The following is a 22424-nucleotide window of genomic DNA, read 5'->3' as shown; positions in this document are numbered from 1 at the left end:
AAAGGGGCACAGGGTTTTACTCAAACCTGTTTACGGTTCAGAAACCAAACAGGGATACAAGGCCCATTTTGGACCTAAGGTCCCTGAACAAGTATGTACTGATACAGTCCTTTCGGATGGAGTCTGTCCGCTCAGTAGTAACCTTACTCCAGAGGGGAGACTTTTTAGCCTCCATCGATATAAAGGATGCGTATTACACATACCTATCTTTCAGCCTCATCAGAGGTTCCTACGTTTTGCAGTAGAGGAACGTCATTTTCAGTTTGTGGCTGTACCCTTTGGGCTTGCTACAGCTCCCCGGGTGTTCACAAAGGTCCTAGCACCAGCACTGGGTCTTTTAAGGGCCCAAGGGATCCTGGTGCTCGGTTATCTGGACAAGCTCCTCCTCAGAGATCACTCAGTACAGGCTATAGAACAGAGCATAATATACAGTGAGGTATTTGAAAAGCTTAGGCTGGATCACGAATACTGAAAAGTCAGCCTTGAGACCACCTCAAAGTCTAATGCCCCATTCACACTATCGGTTTTTCTGCTGAGTTTTTCCTTCAGGTTTACCAAAACCATGTAGTGCAAGGGCCTCCCTGATTGCATACAAATTGAAACTCTTAAAGTTTGACGTCATGTAATATGGTTTTTGGTAAATCTAAAGGAAAACTCAGCAGAAAAACTGATAGTGTGTATGGGGCATTAGACTTTGAGTTGGTCTCAAGGCTGGGGCTTTAGATATTTAGGTCTGAGTCTAAACACCGTCCAAGCAAGAGGTTTCTTGCCACCCGTAAGGATCTGTGCCCTGAAGGATCAGGTGCATCAGATAAGGGGCACCAGACAACCCTCCATTTGGCTCTTTATGAGTCTTCTAGGGAGGATGGTATCCTCCTTGGAGGCAGTGCCCTATGCCCAGTTCCATTCCAGGCCTTTACAACAATACATCTTTTTGGCTTGGAACAGAGGACGAAAAGCCCTGGATTATCCAATGTGCTTATCTCCTCAGGCATGCTTAAGCCTAAACTGGTGGTTGCAGGATCAGAACCTGCGAAAGGGAAAATCCTTTCTCTCGGTAACTTGGAGAGTACTGACTACAGATGTAAAAATGCAAGAAATGCGGCGCTACCTAGAATAAAATACAATGCTCAAACACATGTAGTGCAACAGTGAATTCACCTCACTAAAAGTGATAAATGTGCAATATTCAACCGTGAATATTATAGTATCCTGATTTGTCATTTGATTATTATCCGTCATTTCTCGGACTGTTTTCATAAGAGTATTTATTCAGCAATTTTCACATTTAATATTTTGTTAATATTTCATGCATGATGTTTTGAAGATTTATACACTTTATTTTATCAGGATACTATAATATTCACGGTTGAATATTGCACATTTATCACTTTTAGTGAGGTGAATTCACTGTTGCACTACATGTGTTTGAGCATTGTATTTTATTCTAGGTAGCGCCGCATTTCTTGCACTTTTATATTTCTTTTGGTGTTGAGATCACTATTTTTTGCTGGCGGCTTCCTACATATGTACACGTATTTAGATATATATTTTTTAGGTTCACATATATATATTTTGTAGGTATTTCTACACATTTAATATTAGCCAGGTGGAGCGCATTAGTTTCGTGCATTCACTGACTACAGATGCCAGTCTCTCAGGCTGGGAGGGCCCACAGCTCAGGGAAAGTGGTCAGGGACAGAGCAGACCCTGCCCATCAATATCCTAGAATACGGGCAGTACGTCTGGTCCTGCGGTCATGGACGGTGGAGCTTTAGGACTGCCCCATCAGGGCTCAGTCCGACAATGCCATGGCAGTGGCCTATATAAACCACCAAGGCGGTACCAGGAGTCGTTCAGCTCTGAAGCAGGTGAACTACGTACTAGCCTGGGCAAAGGGACATGTACCAATGATATCGGCAGTCCATATTACAGGAGTAGAGAACTGGAAGGCAGATTATCTCAGCCGCCAGCAGATCTGCCCGGGGGAATGGTCCCTATACCCAGAGGTGTTCCAGGAAATTTTCCAACGTTGGGGATGGCCAGAGGTTGACCTACTGACATCTAGGTTAAACAACAAGCTACAGCAGTTTGTTTCTCGAACGAGATATCCTTCGGCATTTGGAGCAGATGCTCTGATAATTCTATGGAGCCAGTACTCCCTGGTTTATGCTTTTCCTCCGATCCCTCTCCTTCCACATTTGTTCGGAGAGAGGGGGCTCCAGTCATTCTGGTGGCACCAGCCTGGCATAGAAGGCTCTGGATGCCGGAGATTGTGAGACTGACGATAGACGGGCCATGTATGCTTCCACGTCGCCCCAATCTACTGTCTCAAGGTCCTATATTCCACCCCAATTTACAGTCTCTAAATTTGAGGGCATCGCTATTGAAGCCAGGGTGTTAAAGGACCGTGGCATCGAAAGACCAGTGGTGTCTACTCTATTTAATGCTAGAAAAGCTGTCACTAGGAAGATTTATCGTAAGGTGTGGAAGACGTACAGTCATGTCCATAAATATTGGGACATCTACACAATTCTAATCTTTTTGGCTCTATACACCACCACAATGAATTTGAAATGAAACGAAAAAGACGTGCTTTAATTGCAGACTTTCAGCTTTAATTTGAGGGTATTTACATCCAAATCAGGTGAACGGTGTAGGAATTACACCAGTTTGTATATGTGCCTCCCACTTTTTAAGGGACCAAAAGTAATGGCACAATTGGTTACTCAGCTGTTCCATGGCCAGGTGTGTATTATTCCCTCATTATCCCGCAAGGAGCAGATAAATGGTCCAGAATTAATTTCAAGTGTGCTATTTACATTTGGAATCTGTTGCTGTCAACTCTCAATATGAGATCCAAAGAGCTGTCACTATCAGTGAAGCAAGCCATCATTAGGCTGAAAAAACATTAGGTGTGGCCAAATCAACTGTTTGGAACATCCTTAAAAAGAAAGAATGCACCGGTGAGCTCAGCAACACCAAAAGACCCGAAAGGCCATGAAAAACAACTGTGGTGGATGACCGAAGAATTCTTTCCCTGGTAAAGAAATGCTCTTCACAACAGTTGGCCAGATCAAGAACATTCTCCAGGAAGTAGGTGTATGTGTGTCAAAGTCAACAATCGAGAAGACTTCCCCAGAGTGAATACAGAGGGTTCACCACAAGATGTAAAGCATTGGTGAGCCTTAAAAATAGGAAGAGCAGATTAGAGTTTGCCAAATAACATCTAAAAAAGCCTTTACAGTTCTGGAACAACATCCTATGGACAGATGAGACCGAGATCAACTTGTACCAGAGTCATGGGAAGAGAAGAGTATGGAGAAGGAAAGGAGCTGCTCATGATCCAAAGCATACCACCTCATCAGTGAAGCATGGTAGTGGTAGTGTCATGGCGTGGGCATGTATGGCTGCCAATGGAACTGGTTCCCTTGTATTTATTGATAATGAGACTGCTGACAAAAGCAGCAGGATGAATTTTGAAGTGTTTCAGGCAATATCTGCTCATATTCAGCAAAATGCTTCAGAACTCATTGGACGGCGCTTCACAGTGCAGATGGACAATGACCCGAAGCATGCTGCGAAAACATCCAAAGAGTTTCTTAAAGGAAAGAAGTGGAATGTTATGCAATGGCCAAGCCAATCGCTTTGACCTGAATCCGATTGAGCATGCATTTCACTTACTGAAGACAAAATTGAAGGGAAAATTCCTCAAGAACAAGCAGGAACTGAAGAGAGTTGCAGTAGAGGCCTGGCAGAGCATCACCAGGGATGAAACCCAGCGTCTGGTGATGTCTATGCATTCCAGACTTCAGGCTGTAATTGACTGCAAAGGATTTGCAACCAAGTATTAAAAAGTGAACGTTTGATAGATGATTGTTAATCTGTCCCATTACTTTTGGTCCCTTAAAAAGTGGGAGGCACATATACAAACTGTTGTAATTCGTACACCGTTCACCTGATTTGGATGTAAATACCCTCAAATTAAATCTGAAAGTCTGCAGGTAAAATAAGTGTTGTTTGTTTTATTTCAAAACCGTTGTGGTGGTGTATATAGCCAAAAAGATTAGAATTGTGTTGATGTCCCAATATTTATGGACCTGACTGTATATTGCTTGGTGTGAAGCCAGAAAATGGTATCTTCGGAAATATGTGATTGGGAGGATTCTCTCTTTTCTACAGTCAGCTGTGGAAATCAAATTGGCTTTGAGTACAATCAGAGGTCAGGTTTTGGCCCTATCAGTATTCTTCCAAAGGCATTTAGCCTCCCATTCACTGATCCGAACCTTTATGGAGGGGGCAACTCACTTGCTTCCCCCCATTAGGTCACCTATGTGTCCTTGTGACTTGAACTTGGTGCTGTCTGTGTTACAGAAACAACCATTTGAACCTATTAAGAAAATTCCATTAGACTTGCTGTCACGCAAGCTAGCCTTCCTGATGGCTATCACCTCGGCTAGAAGGGTGTCTGAGTTGACAGCCCTTTCACCTTGACAGGGTTGTGTTACGACCTGTTCCATCCTTTTTGCCAAAGGTGGTGTTGGCCTTTCGTTTAAATAGGACATATATTTTGCCGCCTTTTTTCACTCAGCCTCGTTCGGCGGAAGAGAGGCGGCTGCATTTTTTGGCGTTGTCTGGGCAGTCAAGGTTTGTCTAGATCTGTGGAGATCCGAGGATCAGTTTTTTTTTTTTTTTACCAAAAGGACCCGAGAAGGGGCAGGCAGCTTCCGAAGCTTCCGTTGCCAATTGGGTCCATCAATTGGTCATTCAGTCCTACGGTCTGAAACATAAAGCTCCTCCCCCTAGGGTGAGAGCTCATTCTACCCAGGGTGTAGGACCCTCCTGGGCTTTTCGCCATTGGGTATCTGTTGGTCAGATTTGTAGGGCTGCTACCTGGTCTTCAGTGCATAAGTTCATAAAATGTTATCAAGTGGATGTTCGAGCAGCCGAGGATTCGGCTTTTTGGCCACGGTGTACTGCGGGCTGCCGTATAAGTTCTAATGGCTATTGTTTGGCAGGGTGTCTCCCTCCCCTCTAGGCGATTGCTCTGGGACATCCCAGCAGGTAATGAATATTAGCCTGACTCTGTGTCCCATGATGTATGAAAAAGAAAATAGGATTTTTACGCCATATTTACCTGTAAAATCCTTTTCTTTGAGTACATCATGGGACACAGAGATCCCTCCCCTCTTTTTTGAGGATTTAGTGCTTGCTACAGAACTAAAGTACTTCCTGTATGTAAGGGGTTATATAGGGGATCACTTCCTGTCTAAAGACCTTTGGTCTACCAGTGTCCAGTCACTTAATCATGGAGTATAAAACCAGCAGGTAAAGAATATTAGCCTGACTCTGTGTCTCAAAGAAAATAAAAAGATTTTACAGGTGAGTATGACGTAAAAATCCTATTTTTAACTTGTAAGCAACAAATGTCAGAAAAAGGCCTGGTTTTCAAGTGGTTAAAATGTACAGAAGTCTGCCCAGTTATCTCTTGAAAATCTGTAGTAATGATGTGCACGTGTTTTGCCATTTAGCCAGTTTCTAATTAATTTAATTTTACTTCTCCAGGGATCTAAAACCTGCTGTGCTTTTCCAAGAACTGGACAAAGAGAGAAAGAGAGCCCAGCTCTTGCTTCAGTACATCCCTCATGTTATCCCACACAAAAATGTAAGTTTCATTATCTGCATTCACACTGCTTGGATTTAAACACAGCTATCCTAAAGGTAAAGCGTTTTTACCTTAATTAATTCCGTGCATTTTACCATTTGCTGTTTAGCTGTCGCCCCCCCCCCCCCCCCAAACCCCAAATGCTTACCCAAGTCCTGTATCGATAAAGCAATGTCCCCATCTGCTGCTCTTCTCTCCCCTCTCCCTGCTCTTACCAACTTGACTGAGAACAGACTGAGCCATTGGCTCCTGCTGCTGTCAGCCTAATCCTGTGAGCAGAGAACGGAGGGCAAGGACAAGCCATACTGTGTGCGCCAATGGATGCACACAGCCCAGCTTGGGATCAGACAGGGCAACAGAAGGAGAGGAGCCAAGATTACCAATACCTTCGCACAGAGCTGATGATTATAGCATGTTTATTTTAGTAGATTTTTTTTCTTTTTTACTTTAAAACTGATTTAATGATGCTTCCTGGTCTTACAGGTGATTGTTTCTTTCTTTCTTGCAGAGAGTGCTTTTGTTCAGAAATATAGTAACTAAAGAAAAAGAGAAGCTGGGTTTGGTGGAAACAACCACAGCCTCTCCACATGTTACTCACATCACTATAAGAAGGTCACGTATGTTGGAGGTAGGTTCAAACTCAGATAAACAAACCAGTGTTTATTCACCTTTTATTTGTCAGCAACAATATTATGTGATCAATCTATGCTAAAGGACCACTGTCTCAAAAATATTGCATTATGAAAACTATGCAAGTAAAAATATGTAATGATATTATTTAGGTGTACAGTTTCATTTTCTTTCTTGCCCATTGAGTGACACAGAAAGTGATATATTGTCAGTTTATACTGCTGCCTACAAGAGGATTGGATATTGGCAAGCAAAAAAACAAAAAAAAAATGTATGCTGGCCCATGATGACCCCTTCTGCTCTGTTGGGAAAACCATGTTTTTTACTAACTTTTTCTTTTAAATCAAGATTCCTCACTACATCCCTGCTTAAGCTCATGTCTCCACGGCAGCTACCTAGATTGGCCTTTCCTTAGCTTTACTTTGGGGTGTGACGCCTAAACCCTACTTGACTGGACTTTGTGGGGCTAGCTTGGAATATGATCTTTGGGCTCTGAGTTCTGCATATTGCACTTTTCAGACACCAAGTACTGGTAAAAAGTTAGGCATGGTGTGCTTGCCAGGGCCATGGCACTGTCTCAGAGCTTACCCTTTGTGGGCAGGTTGTTCAAGTTAAACACTGGGAGCTAATTCATATTTTGTTTTGCTGGGCAACCTTCAAAATGCCCACTACTCCTGGCTTTACAGAAGGGGTTAACACTGAGGGTTTGAGTACTAATATCATCTGCTGGGTGGAGTGTCGCACCTTCCCGCTGCTGCTCCAGTTTGAAGGAATCATGTGCAACATAACATTTATCCTCAGTCAATTTCCACAGCCTGCCTACAGTACCTTGGTCATCCCTGGCCATCTGACCTTACATCTGCTCCCAGCACTTGAGTTCATCAGTTCCTAGTGCTAGATTACTTTTTCTACTCACGGATCACACTCCTCTGATCGCTCAAATGTTGCTTGCTGCATGCCTACTGATGCAGCCAACATTTACATCCCAGAATTTTTCATTCTGGTAGAGTCTTACCTAGTCCTGTCATGCAAAGCCATTTACCCCTGCTCTATCCACGGAGGACTTCACTACAGTCATGCAGAATTTTATTGACCAAAAGTTTAGATAATGACAAAAAGAGAGCAAACAGGGCCTAGGAAAATTGTTAAACTTGGTAATTGTAATGGAAGATAACACACTATCACACTCACGTTAAGGTATAACTAAAGGGAAAACGTTTTATGTTTTGTTTTGGATAGAGTGAAGAGGTATTAGAATACCTGTCAGTTTTTGTTGCTGCCCTGTGCCCCTTTAAAGTGATTTGCCCTCTCTATTTGTCCTGCTTACAATTTTCATTGAAAGTAAAAGACAACCCCAAATTTTGGGTTGTCCCCTGAATAGTAATAGAGGGCAAATCTTCCAATGGGGACACTAGTTCTGGGAGTCCCCAAGGAACTCCCTTAATTTGAAGGTATTTTAAAATCAAAAATCAAGTTTATTGAGCATAAAAGTCAATACAGAATGTTACAGATTAAACATCCGGTGCAACAGGCACCAACCATCATTGGAAAGGGTATATAAGCTTTGTCTGACATACGTAACTAAATTTACAATTTTTATATCTTGATATCATTTGTGCAAAAGTATAGGTGCACTTGAGATTCCTCTGACATAGGTAATAAGGGTAATAGAGGGTCATCCTTGCGGTTCTAATTTAATGTAGCAGTGGCCCTATTCTGTGCAAGTGTAGGAGTTTTCGATCTACCTATCCCATATCTTTTGGAACTTGCCTGGGCATCCGCGATGGTAGTTTAGGACTTTCTTATACGGTAGTGTAAGATTCACAGCTCTCTTCCACTGCTGAACCATAGGAGACACGGGTCTTAGCCATAGTTGGGATGTCTGCATCCTGGCAGTAAAGAGGGTTTCCTGCAAAAATACTGTGAGGTATTTCTCTTCTTCAGGTGGTGGAAGAAGACCGAGAATACATTGGCATGGGCAAAGTGTCAGGAGGGATCCCATGTGGTCATGGAGGAATTTAATGATCTGCGTCCAGTATTATTGGATAGGTGGGCAGGACCAGATGAGGTGGTAGAAAGTGCCGTCAGAGTCCCCACATCTGGGGCATGTAGGATCAGTGTTTGGTTTATATTTAGACTGTCAAGCGGGTGTGATGTACGATTTGTGGAGGATATAGAGGTGGGTAAGTCTGTCAGAGAGTTTGGGTGATACTTTTTTGGGTATTTCTAATATTTCCCCCTATTGTTCATCCTCAATTTCCTCGAGGTCCGCCTCCCATTTTGTTTTTAGCTGATATGCATGGGCTGTAGCTCTGGGGGTGAGGAGGTGCGTGTATAGGAGGGAAATCAGTTTCTTTGGGTCGTCGCCGAGTACCATGCCCGCTAGGGTCACTGATTCTAATACCGGGGTAGAGCTCCTGAATTGGGTCTGGATGGCATGGCAGATCTGCAAGTAGCGAAAGAATGTGTGATTGGGAAGGTCAAATCCCTCTTTGAGGGTCTGGAACATCTTAATGGTACGATTGGTAAAGAGTTGAGATAGGTATATGATATTTTGTGATCAGGGATACTCAGTAGCTCCGGTAAATGAGGGTTCTCCCATAGGGGTGTGTGGGCATGCACGGGGGGAGCCCCAGTAGTGGTCTGAGCCATGTGCCAAATTTGACTGTGGTGTGTTAGCATATGCTGTCTGTCTCCTAAGCGTGAGAGACCCTGATGCTAAGATTATTTGAAAGGGGTGGGCCACAACATCCGTGGCCGCCATGCACACTAGTGTAGAGTATGTGATTTTATCATGCTTGTTAAGGTAGTAGAAGTGGGACAGTTGGGAAGCAAGGTAGTATAGTGCCAGATCAGGTAGGGTAGTGCCGCCCAGGTGGATTTTAGGGCATTTACGGGTCTGCCATGCCAGTTTGTGCCTGAAGGAGCCCCATATAAATGTATTAAGGATAGATTCCGTGTTTCTAAACATATGGGCCAGGGCATGGAGTGGGGCATGCTAGAAAAGGTAGAGTAATTTGGGAAGGAGAATCATTTTTACCAAGCTTAGCCGGCCCATGACCCCAAGAGGGAGTCTGGACCTGACCTGGGTTCTGCGTTTCAAGAGTTCAAATAGAGGTTCCAGGTTTAAGTGAGTGTAGTCTGTAAGGGAGTGGGAGCATTGTACACCTAAGTACTTAATTTGGTCGACTCACACTAGGGGTAGGGCCGCCTGCGTTTCCTGAGGGACGGTGACATCTATTGGAAGAATTTGGGATTTTGACCAGTTTATCTAAAGTCCAGAGAAAGCCCCAAAGCGTTGAATTAGTTGCAGAACTGCTGTCAAGGAGGGGCCAGCATCCTCCAGGTACAGCAGCATATCATCAGCATAGAGGCTGATCACCTCAGTCACCTGGCCCATACGGAGGCCCCGGAAATCAGGGTGTGCTCTGATGGCGATGGCCACGGGTTCCACGGCCAATGCATAGAGCATGGGTGAGATGGGGCAACCTTGGCGGGTTCCTCTGGACAGAGGGAAAGGGTTAGATATCTGACCATTTACTTGGATGCGGGTGGTGGGGGCTTGGTAGAGGAGCTGGAGCCACTTGACAAATCTGGGGCCAATGCCAAATCTGCGCAAGCACTCCCATAGGTAGCCCCACTCTACCGAATCGAACACCTTGGCGGTGTCGAGACTGACCACTACCCTTGTGCTGGTGTTGTCGTGGGAGGCTCGGAGGTTCATAAATAACCTTCTAAGGTTGAATGCCATGTTCTTATTAGGCATGAAACCAGTTTGGTCGGCGTGAATGAGGTTAAGTATTACTTTGTTTAATCTAATCGGAATAGGACAATCAGGGCCTCGCATAGTGCGTGGGAGTGTGTCAGTTTCATATATGTGGGAATACAATGCATGGAGTTTAGGGAGAAGAGTTTCCTGGAATTGGGAGTCGAATTCTAGGGGGAGGCCGTCAGAGCCTGGGGCTTTAGATGATGGCAGACATGCTATGGCTTCTGCAATACATTCCTCTCTTATGGGGGCTTCAAGGAGCTCTACCTGAGGGTCCGTGAAGGTGGAGAAGTCTATGTTCTGCAAGAGAACATAGACTTAACCCCCCTTATGGTACATTTTAAGATGTACCACTATTTGTTCTCCTTTCTTTCCCTTTGTATCGCTCTCTAGCCTAATTTATTGGCCCCCCCCCCCCCCCATCTCTCTCTCTCTAGCCATCTTTCTTGTTTTCTCCTATTCTTTCTCTCCCTTTTTCTTTGTTCCTCCCCCTCCTCCTCTCCCTTACATGTATACATGTATTCTCTCTTTTTATTCCTTCTCTTACTCCTTGGTGGGGGGAATGGTTTGAGTGGCAATGCTGGGGGGAGTTCTGATCAGCCAGGTTAGGTGCTCTTGAGCAAGGTCATCTGAGAACTGTAGTGGGGACTTTTAATGGCAACTATAATCACAGGTAGTGTTACTCGCTGTGTCTCCAACTTTGTGGTGTCTCGTAGCAGTGACACATATGCGGAAATCAGGAGATAGGGTCTCCTCCAGCCCCTCCCATTTCACATTCCTCACCAGTCAGCTGACCTCTAGCCATGCCGTGAACTGAATGGGCGGCTGTGAAGTGGCTGAGTGGGTGGGCGCGGGCTCCAGGGACAACCCTGCTGGGCGGCTGCAAAAAGGCTGAGAGAGCGGTGCAGGCTTCAAGAACAGCCCAGGATTCGGTGACCCCTGGCAAATCATCATTTGACCTCCAAGTTGAGAACCACTGCTCTACCGGAAGCAGTGGATACACTGGTGGCTCCCTGGGATCAGTAGTTTGTGAGCTATGCCTTGCCTCCCCTGAAACTCTCTCCTTGTCTGCTTGGCACTATTAAGATGACGGGAACTCCAGTGACTGTCATAGCTGTGGATTGGCGCAGGTGGATGTGGTAAAACCCACCTGATAAGACTCTTGATGGGGACACCGCAAGAAATTCTCTGTGTGATAAATCCATACCTTTTTTACAGATGGGTCTGGATCAGCATTAGACCTTCATCACCATCAAGACATCTGTACATCTGTGGAATCCAGCAATGTTGGCACCCCAGCTGATGTTTACATTGGCTGTTGGATGCTGCCGCCGCCATTGCTGGTTCCCTACTGTGCATGCACAAAGCCCACTGCTCTCTCTTACTGACCCAGCAGCAGGGAAAGAAGGAGGGAGGAGGAGGGGGCCAAACTTTTGATGTACCTTGCTGCAGGGAGGTCCGACAGAAGTGGGGACAGAGTACCTGTCAAAAACAGGTACTCGCTCTCCCCTCCCCCTGAAAGGTGCCAAATGTGGCACCGGAGGGGGAATCAGATAAGTGTAAGTTCCACTTTTGGGTGGAACTCCGCTTTAAGCTTATGATCTCTGTGGTTGCCGTACACTTCACAAAATCTGTAAGTACCTCTTGGACTCTTCAATATCAGGCTACTGTTTTGCAAATTTGAAAGACTGCCACCTGGTCTTCTATTCACAGGTTTTCCAAGTTTTACCAGTTGGATGATCAGGATTATCTAATGTCAGCTTCAGGCATAAGATCTTTGTGCTGCAGGCAGTCCCTAGTTCTGTTGTTTTTTGTGAGCCTGTTATGCCGCGCACACGCGATCGGACTATCCGGCGGACTTAATCCGATGGACAAACCACCGGACTTTCCAGCTGAGGTTCGCCGGACTTTCCAAACGAGCGGACCTGCCCACACACGACCGGACTTTTCCGGCGGGCTAGGTCTGGCGGACAACTCGCCAGACTATGGCGGGAGTCCATCAGACTTTTCACATGAACGTACTTGCCCACACACGGAGAAAAGTCAGTTCATTTCAGCTCCAGGTAGCCGGGACTAGCGAAGGACGTCAATGTCGCGGTTTCCATCAGCGAGATTGGCACCTCGCTAGCCCCGTCACCTGGTATGGATTTAAAGGGGAACCCCTACGCCGAAAAAACGGTGTGGGGGTCCCCCCAAAGTCCATAGCAGACCCTTATCCAAACGCGCAGCCAGGCTGGTCAGGAAAGGGGGTAGGGACGAGCAAGCGGCCCCCCTCCTGAGCCGTACCAGGCCGAGTGCCCTCAACATGGGGAGTGCTTTGGGGAAAGGGGGGCCCTGCACCCCCCCACCCCAAAGCACCTTGTCCCCATGTTGATGAGAACAAGGGCCTCTTCCCAACAACCCTGGCCGTTGGTTGTCGGGGTCTGCGGGCGGGGGGCTTATCGGAATCCGGGAGCCCCCTTTAATAAGGGGGCCCCCAGATTCCGGCCCCCCACCCTATGTGAAAGAGTATGGGGTATAATATACACCTACCCATTCACCTGGTGAAAAAAGTGTCGATAAAAAAACACAACACAAGTTTTTAAAATAATTTATTAGACAGCTCCGGTGGTCTTCTTCTGTCTTGGGGGGGTCTTCTCGCCGGACTCCTCCACTATCTTCTGCTAGCTCTTTTACTAGCGGAAGAGCCTGTCTTTCTTCTTCGTTCCTGCCACCGCCTACGTCTGGGGGTCTTCTTCCGACTTTGGGGTCTTGTGCCGCTCTTCTGGGGTCTTGTCCCGCTCTTCGGTTCTTCTGCCGGGCCTCCACTATCTTCTTATAGCTCTTTTACTAGCGTTGGCCCAGTCTTCTGTCACCGCTGCCTTATTCTCTTCTCTCCACTCCTCTGCATTTATAATCATGTGCATGTCACAAAACCAAGGCATGTATAAGAGAGTTTATATTGGGCTAGCCTACATTTTTATTTTCAGTCCTGCTGTATGCACTGTATAACCTAACAGTATTTGACTTTCTGTGTGTTCCTTGTTGGAATAAAAAAAAAATTAGCAGTGAGTAAAAAATTCCACTTTGCGTGCCTTTGTGTGTATTGTGTGTGCCTCTACAGTTACAGTACATGCAAACAAGCTATCTAAGTGGCAGTTATTGGGGCGAAAACAATCTCTATAACACTGTTAACAATTGCAGTGAGTTTTTTTTTTAATTCATGGGAATAAAGGGAAACTATTGTAACTACTCCTGACAGTTTTCACACCTTAAGTCTGGAATTAATCCACCTGTGGATGTTGCCAGTCTTCTGGGCTTTATAAAAATCAAAGTCATTCAGTTCAGTGCAGCAGTAAGGACTGTCTGCCACTGACAAAGTTGAAGAGGAAGGAGCCATGACATCATAAGTAAAACAGCAATTTTAGCCTTGACATACTGTGTTTGATGTACTAAAGGCAAATACACTGTGCACTTTGTAAAGTGCAGTTGGTTGGTCCAAACCTTAGTAAATGAACATAAGTTTTGCTGTCTTCCATCATACAATCAAATACTAGCAAAATAGTTTTTTTTTCCCTTGGATGTGATTGGGTATTCTTTGCAAAGTGAATCTTTACTTCATTTACTAAGATTTGGAGCAACTGTAATTGCAAAGTGCACAGTTTGCCTTTTGTAAATCAACCCACTGTATTTTTATATGTTGCAATAAATGTCCCAGTTCTGAACTTCTTTACATCACTGTGTGCTTTCTTTTTTATAGACTGCATCATTTTAATCATTACTTGTACCTTTGCAGCTGAAGTGAAGTGAAATTGTGTGTTTTGTCGTCATGATTTTTTTTTTCTTCCATTATCATCTGAAACAATGCATTTCCAGATCAGAAAACATATATATAGCTTATGTGTGTAGTATACTGTTTTTAACAATAACTATCCAAATTTCATAGCTTTATTCATTTTATAGGATGGTTATGACCAGCTTAGGCAGTTGTCACAGAATGCCATGAAAGGTGTCATCAGAGTAAAATTCGTAAATGACCTTGGAGTTGATGAAGCTGGAATAGACCAAGATGGAGTTTTTAAGGAATTTTTGGAAGAAATTATAAAGAAGGTGTTTGATCCAGCACTGAATCTGTTTAAGGTATTTAAATTATACCCAGGTACTCAAGTTTCATGTTATGTCTATGTAAAACCTAACAATGAACTTGTGTTTGCTCTCTTTTGGCCGGTTAAACATAGCATTAAAAGTCCTAATTCTACTGTCCTAATTGTACAGTACAGGTCAATATAGTTATATTCATAGACTTTAGGTTATATGCAGGCTACTTTCAGGTGATTGGAACCTTAATATCTCTTTGAGGATGAAATGGAGGAAAGCACATTATGAGAGACTTGCCTTAGAACAAAGCCCTCCAGAGGCGCGCTGTCGCTGCTGATAGGGCTTCCATCTTCACCCGTCTTCATTACGAGTTTGCGGGCTCCGGTCATCTGATTGGCGGAGCCAAGATGACGTCACTCCTGCGCATGCGCACGGGAGTAGCTGTTTGCAGCACAGACTTTGGTATGCCATTCCTACAGAGCGCATGCGCCGGTGATGTCACCAGCTGCTGCTTTGTGGAATATCTCCTAACCAGTGCACATTTAGGAGATATTAATTTCACCTACAGGTAAGCTTTATGTTAAGCTTACCTGTAGGTAAAAAAGAGCTAAGATGACTTTACTACCACTTTAAGAGGCTGGCTGAGTCAGAAAAAAAGACTCTTAATATCAATGGACAAATTGAATGTGCACTTTGAGGATCGGTCCAATCCGTAAATGCTATACACTCGTTTTGAAATGTATCCTATGGAAAAGAAATTCCAGAATTTGTGCCTTCAGCCTTATTGTTTTGTGTGGATGCTCTGGAGCAGTGGTCCCCAACCTTTTTGGCACTGGGACTGGCTGTGTAGAAGAAAATTGTCGATGCTTCAGTCATCACGGCACAATGGTTGATATAGTGTCAGGAGGATAATCTATTAGGCAGAATATTTAATATTTGTAGCACATTTCTTATTTAATTCTGCAGGAGGCAGAGGGTGAAACACACTACCACTCCTTTTATAACACCCTGTATATCACAGAGGGTGTAACACATTAGCACGTTGTTAATTTCACTTTGTCTTTTACATTTACCCTGTTTCCCCGAAAATAAGACCTAGCGTGATTGTCGGTGATGGCTGCAATATAAGATCTACCCCCAAAATAAGCCCTATCCAGTTTTCCTGAAAATAAGACCTACAAGGACTTTAACTAGGGCTTATCTGGGGGGTAGAGCTTATATTGCAACCATCACCGACAATCACGCTAGGTCTTATTTTTGTGAAACAGGGTATATATAGACCTAAATATACTAGGTAGAAAAAATTACATTCAGCACACCTTTCTTTCATCCTACTCTGCATTTTTCAGAGGGTGCAGTACACCAGCACTTGACTCTAAATCACCATTTTCTTCTTTACTCCAATACGGATTCCCACCTTGGATTCTGCAGTCAGTGCAGGTTTCCAACAATTTCTTACCACTACTTGGCTTCCATTTTCTATTCTTATTTTAAAAAGAGGAATAGCACCACATCTACACCTTTCCAATTAATTCCTTTGCTCTACCTAGGTGGTAGTAATGTGTAGAAGCAGCAATTCCTTCTTTCTCAAATCGCCTTTCAGGACAACCCCGGAGAGAGTAGCTCCACCTTGCAATCAGGAAACACATGCCCACTTTAAAAACACCTCCTCCTCCTCCATGGCTTCAGTTATTGTGTTTCCTCCTTGGAGGAAGCATGTGCCTGAACCAGGGAGAGCTACACTCTCTGCAGGGGAGTAAGGCTTACCTTTTGTTGCAGGTTGTTTCTCTTTGACCCCCAGCAGCATCTCCACGGGGAGAGGACTCCTGGAGCTCCTGGTCCCGCCATCTCACGGGAGTAAGGACCCTCGGAGTGCCGGCGTCGGGTGCCCGGTGTCCGCTTGTTAGCGCAGGGAGGGCTCTGTTGCTGGCGGAGGCCGCTGCAGGTCAGCGGCATGGCTCCGTTTTCGGCGCCGGGTCCCGGGCGGCGACGGCGTCGTTCACGGTGACGCGCGGGCGCTCTGAGGGGGCGTGGCGCCGTGGTTCAGCGCCTGGAACGCAGGGGTCATGGGGCGGGTCAGGTGACCGTGTGCTTCCGCTTCCGGCCGGCCTTGATGACGCGGCGGCCGGGAAAATTTAAAATGAGAGCTGTTTGTAAAATAGCTGCCTCACTCAAACGATGGAAGAGTGCAAGCCAGCTATGGCGGAGACAGGCGCCCCCAGCACCGGTCCAGCCCAGGTACGTAAGGTGCACTGGCACCCTCTGCTTTACTGTGGGTATGTCTTTGTTTGTTCCCCCCTCTTGGGGGCCTGTCGCTGCAGGTCAGAGGTGGACTTCGCTCTGACCTTTTGCAGCCTAGTTCTGGGGTCTCACTAGTAGGTCTGTTTGGTGGTGGGTCTCTGCACTGGCTTGGTGTTAAGCAACTGGTTGTTGAGAGCTTTTAGTGAATTAAACCTGTATGTCGTTTCAGGAAAAATCACTAGGAAAAGCTAGACCAGGTCAGAGAAAATGTCCTTCCTGCAAAACCCCCCTCAGAGATTCATGGCAGAAGGCAATGTGCAGAAATTGTATCAGAGAATTGGTGGAAGAGGAAACATCTCAACAATATAAGGATTTGTTTTCTTCGGTTAAAGAGCTGACAAACTCTTTGAGTTCAGTCAAGTCCATCCTGATACAAAACCCTCCCGCACAGACCGAGCCTCAGAACTTACCGCCCAGCCCCAGGGCGTCGTCATCCAGACAGGTGGAAACTGAAGAGTCTGGAGACGAAGGGGGTAGTACTCTCATCTCCTTCAGGGATTCTGAGGAGGAGGAAGAGGAAGAAGATAGCAGGGGCTCCAAATTCAAGCTATCACTAGAGGAAGTAGATGATATTTTAAAAGCAATCTACACTACTCTAGAAATTCAGGAAGAAAGAGTACAACTGTCAGTTCATGACAAAATGTACCAGGGGTTGGACGAAACAAAACGGCGAGTTTTTCCTGTCCACAGGGTCCTCTCAGACTCAGTGAGAAAGGAGTGGAAGGACCCAGAAAAAGCCCCTTTCTTCTCTAAAGCTCTCAAAAGAAGGTTTCCCTTCGAAGATAAGGACTCAGAGGTTTGGAATAAGAAACCCAGAGTCGATGCAGCTTTCTCGCAGGTATCCAGACGAACGGATCTAGCCTTTGAAGATATGGGGATCCTTAAAGACCCAATGGACAAAAAAGCTGACTCCATCCTTAAAAAAGCTTGGGATGCTGCGTCAGTCAGTCTAAAACCAGCAATGGCAGCTACGGTGGTGGCCAGGAATCTGGAATGTTGGGTAGAGAAGCTGAAGAGCCATATTGAGGCGGGGACACCCCGCAAGGATCTCTTAGAGTCCTTTCCACTGATCCTGAATGCAGTCAAATACATGGCGGATGCATCAGCAGAATCAGTTAAACTGGCCGCTAGGTCTTCGGCTCTTGTAAATTCAGCCAGGAGAGCAGTTTGGCTGAAAACATGGTCTGGGGACACTGCCTCTAAGGTCAAGCTGTGTGGTCTTCCCTTCTCGGGTGACTTGCTCTTTGGTCCTGATTTAGAGTCTGTGCTGGATAGAACAGCTGATAAAAAGAAGGCTTTTCCAGTTAAGAAAAAGCAGATGGCTAAAAAGAATTTTCGTGCTTTTCAGCAGTCCCATAAAAAAGACCAGGAGCACAAGAGCAGATGGGGTTCACAGAAGGGCCAAGGCAGGGGTGGAGTCCTCTTTAGATCTCCCCCAGAGCAGTCCCCTAAGAACAAGTGACAATATCTCCCCAGTGGGGGGGGAGACTGTCAGCTTTTCGCGAACAATGGGACAGGCTGTCTCCAAATCTGTTCGTGAAGAGCGTTGTCGATCAGGGGTACAGGTTGGAGTTTTCAGAACCACCCCCGAGCAGGTTTTATGTGACAACATTGCCAAGGGATCAGGAGAAGGCCTCTGCAATGAAGCTGTTGTTACAGGAGCTGATACAGCAAGAGGTTCTGATTCAAGTCCCAGTAAGCCAGCAGGGCGGGGGTTTTTATTCACATATTTTTCTGGTGAAAAAACCCTCAGGGAAGTACCGTCTAATCCTGAATCTGAAATTCCTGAACAGGTTCATTCGGTACAAACATTTCAGGATGGATACAATTTTCTCCATCACAAAGCTGTTGACCCCAGAATGCTTCATGGCATCCCTGGACCTAAGGGATGCCTACCTTCATATACCAATTCATCAGGCATCGCAGCAGTTCCTGCGCCTGGCATTGAAGGTAGGGAGTTCGGTATGGCACCTCCAATTCAGGGCTCTGCCGTTCGGACTCTCGTCCTCTCCCAGGGTCTTTACGAAGATTATGGCAGAGGCTTTGGAACCCCTGAAATTGAAGGGGATTCCAGTTGTTCCTTATCTGGACGACCTTTTGTTTTTTGCAGACTCCAGGGAGCAGGTCCTAGTCAATCTCCAGAGGGCCCAGTCTCACCTCGAGGGCCTGGGATGGCTTCTAAACCTAGAGAAGTCAATCCTGACCCCCTCACAGGAAATGAAATTTCTGGGGTATACATTAAATTCGATTCTCCAGAAAGTTTTCCTGCCGTTGGAAAAACAGGAAAAGTTACAGCTAGCTGTACAGCGGATACAGAGCAACCAGACAGTCTCAGTCAGGATGGCTATGGCAGTTCTGGGCCTGCTTACGGCAGCAATCCCGGCTGTTCAGTGGGCCAGGTTCCATTCCAGACCCCTTCAGAGGGAGGTTCTGTCAAGCTGGTCCCATCAGGATCCTTTGGAAAAACAGCTAAAAATTTCGTCAAAGACGAAAAGGGCTCTTTGGTGGTGGAGAGACCAGGCAAACCTCTCAAGGGGCCTGGTGTGGACCTTTCCTGTGGACAAGCGCCTTACTACAGACGCAAGTGCCTGGGGCTGGGGAGCCCATCTGGATGGTCAGACATCTCAGGGGGTCTGGTCCAAACAGGAAGCTCAAAGATCATCCAACTGGAGGGAGTTGAAGGCGATCTTTCTGGGTTTAGTGGCATTTCAGCAGAGTTTGAGAGGCCACCATGTTCAGGTGTTGTCAGACAACACAACAGCGGTTACCTACATTATGAAGCAAGGGGGAACCAGAAGCAGGAGCTTGATGGAGCTGGCCAATCTGTTGTTAGCCTGGGCAGAACAGAACACAGCCTCACTATCGGCAGTGCATCTGAAGGGCTCTCAGAATTTGTTTGCGGACCTCCTAAGCAGGCGCAAATTGCTAGAGGCAGAATGGAGTCTGAATCAGGAAGTGTTCCTGATGATCTCTGAGGCCTGGGGGGTTCCTCAGGTAGACCTTTTTGCCAGCCAGCAGAACTCAAAGGTGGACAGATTCTTTTCTCTTCACCGAGGAGATGCAGCAATAGGGTTGGATGCATTCGCTCACCCCTGGCATTACCAGCTGTGCTATGCCTTTCCCCCCTTTCCTCTAATTCCACTAGTACTGAGGAAATTCAGGGAAGAAAGGACAGACTTAATACTAGTCACTCCTTTTTGGCCAAAAAGACCCTGGTTCGCGGGTCTTCGAAACCTAGCCTCGAAGCCCCCATGGAGGTTACCACTCAGAAAAGATCTGTTATCCCAGGGGACAGTAAGTCATCCAGAAGTGGAACTCCTGCAGCTAACCGCCTGGTTTCTGAGGAGGACCTGTTAAAGGCTAAAGGTCTCTCAGATAAAGTAGTAAAGACCCTGCTGTCCAGTAGGAAGGCAGTTACACAGGCAATTTACATGAAGGTCTGGAAAAAGTTCAACTCCTGGTGCAGTTCTAGAGAACTCAAGGTCAAGAGCACGGTGTCCGTCTTGGAGTTTCTCCATGAAGGAATGGAGAAGGGTCTCGCAGCCAGTACCCTGAAGACTCAGGTGGCTGCCTTATCAGTTTTCTTTGAAAAGACTTTATCTAAAGAAACTTTAATTTCTAGATTTTTTTAGGGCTCTTGCTCGAAATAGACCAGTAGCCCTTAAAGACTTTCCCAGTTGGGATTTGTCTACAGTTTTACAGGGTCTCTCGGGAGCACCGTTTGAACCCTTACAAGAAGCTTCTTTACAGAAGGTGGTTTTAAAAACAATCTTTTTGGTGGCCATCACCTCGGCCAGGAGAGTCAGCGAGCTCCAAGCTCTAGCTATTACAGAACCCTTCCTTAGAATTTATCAGGACAGGGTGGTACTGAGGACGGATCCAGCATTCCTACCGAAAGTATCCTCAACTTTCCATCGATCACAGGAAATAGTGTTACCTACATTCTCTGCAAGCCCAGCAAATGCAGGAGAGGAAGTTTTTCACACATTGGATGTGAGAAGATGTCTTTTACAGTTTCTGAAAGTTACTAAAGAATTTAGAAAATCAAACGCCCTCTTTGTGATATTTTCTGGATCACGCAAGGGGGAGAAAGCTTCTAAAAGTACGCTGGGTAGGTGGCTTAAGTTGGCTATAACAGAAGCCTATAAAGCAAAAGGAGAAATACCTCCCTCAGGTATTGCTGCCCACTCTACTAGATCCACGGCAGTTTCCTGGGCTGAAAGGGCCGGTGCCACGCCTGAACAAATCTGCAAGGCTGCCACTTGGTCCAGTTATTCGACATTTCTCCGGCATTACTGGTTAGATCTACTGTCTGCAGCAGATCAGGCCTTCGGCAGGAAGGTACTGCAGGCAGTAGTCCCGCCCTAGGGTAAGTTTCTCGGTTATCCTCTCCGGGGTTGTCCTGAAAGGCGATTTGAGAAAGACTCAGTTAGACTTACCGGTGACGGTATTTCTAAGAGCCTTTCAGGACAACCGTTACTTCCCTCCCTAGGTTATGCTTAGTAAATGTATTAAGTTCTACCATGGTGTTGTGCTTTCTGTGCTTTGTTTTCCAGCGTCGGAAGGCCACAATAACTGAAGCCATGGAGGAGGAGGAGGTGTTTTTAAAGTGGGCATGTGTTTCCTGATTGCAAGGTGGAGCTACTCTCTCCGGGGTTGTCCTGAAAGGCTCTTAGAAATACCGTCACCGGTAAGTCTAACTGAGTCTTTTTTGATTACCAAGGCACCCACCTTCTTTACTTTTATTATTTTTACTTTTTACTCATCTCACCCCAGTCTCCTGTCTACAGTACAGTTCAACACAAAAGGTACGGGAGGGCCCTGCTCATAGAGCTTACATTCTAAAGGGAGGGGGTGGTACAGAAGGTAATAGCAATATTACTATGTAGAATCAGAAGAAGCCCTGATCATGTTACTTGCCACTGTCACCTACCACCAGATGCAGCTTGTCACGTCCACCTGCCACCAGATGCAGCTGTTCACTTGCCATGCCACCTGCCACCAGATGCAGCTGGTCACTTGCCACATCGCCTGCCACCAGATTCAACTTGTCATTAGCCATCAGATTCAGCTTGTCACGTGCCACGTCACCTGCCACCAGATGCAGCTTGTCACAGTTACCTGCCACTAAATGTGGATTGTCACTATCCTGCCACCAGATGTGAATTGTCACTGTTACCTGCCACCAAATAATAGCAGCCCCCTCCTCCCCAGCATTGCAGAGTACAGTACGGGTGCTGACAGCCTCTCCTCAGCATGGGTAAAGTAGCTAGTGGTACTGTCCCAGACTGAGGGCGGGTGGTGAGAGATGGCATCATTCTCTCTCTGCTCGGGCCGTGGCTGCACCTCTGTGTAGAGCAGCCTTCCCGGCCCTGTAATTCAGGCTGGAACAGCAGAGCAGGCAATGAGAGATTATGTCATCTCTCTGTGTGGCCGCTGCACTGCAGACAGGGTCTCTTTCACGGCCTGGCAGCAGAGGCGACACGGCCCGGGGGTTGACAACCTCTGCTCTAGTGAATGCAGTTCACCAAATCTGTAGAATATTGCATATTTCTGTGCACATACGCAGCTGTAACAAGCAGGGACCTCTGATTCCTTCTATATTGAATTTTACTGTAACTTTACTGTCTGCCTTCATGTTTTAAAGCACTGCTAAAACTGTTGGCGCTATAGAAATCAAGGAAGTCATTGATAGAAAGGTACTCCTATTACATGAAGAAAATGCCTAGTCTTCTGCTTTTATGACTACTACCTCTACTCAGCGAAAGGAACCTTTTCGCTCTCCTCAAGTGTTAACTTTCAAACCAAGGCTTAGCACTTTTTTGTCATAAGCCCTGAACCCCTAAGCTCACCACATTTACCCAAAAGCTATGCTACAATGAAGGGGCGTCCCTCATATAGTATATTGGCATTTACGGCAGTCTGGATCCTGCCCTCTGATCTCATAATCCGCTCAGAAGCAGGCAGGTCTACTAGCAGCCT

General features: G+C 46.0%; 1 protein-coding gene across 1 annotated transcript in view; it reads left to right on the top strand.

Moving 5' to 3' along the window:
• Positions 1 to 22424, top strand: part of UBE3B (ubiquitin protein ligase E3B) — an 87553-nt gene that overhangs the window by 50466 nt on the left and 14663 nt on the right. The window contains exons 19-21 of the mRNA XM_077461316.1: positions 5566 to 5665; positions 6174 to 6293; positions 14007 to 14183. Of these exons, the coding sequence (XP_077317442.1) occupies positions 5566 to 5665; positions 6174 to 6293; positions 14007 to 14183 (397 nt within the window). The remainder of the gene's footprint in view (positions 1 to 5565; positions 5666 to 6173; positions 6294 to 14006; positions 14184 to 22424) is intronic.

Source organism: Lithobates pipiens, unplaced genomic scaffold, assembly GCF_037356315.1.
Source record: "Lithobates pipiens isolate NorthernLeopardFrog02 unplaced genomic scaffold, aLitPip1_a1.2 Scaffold_3, whole genome shotgun sequence".
Classification (NCBI taxonomy): Eukaryota; Metazoa; Chordata; class Amphibia; order Anura; family Ranidae; genus Lithobates; species Lithobates pipiens.
Note: the sequence above shows the minus strand (reverse complement) of the source record. Positions and strands in the feature narration are given on the sequence as shown.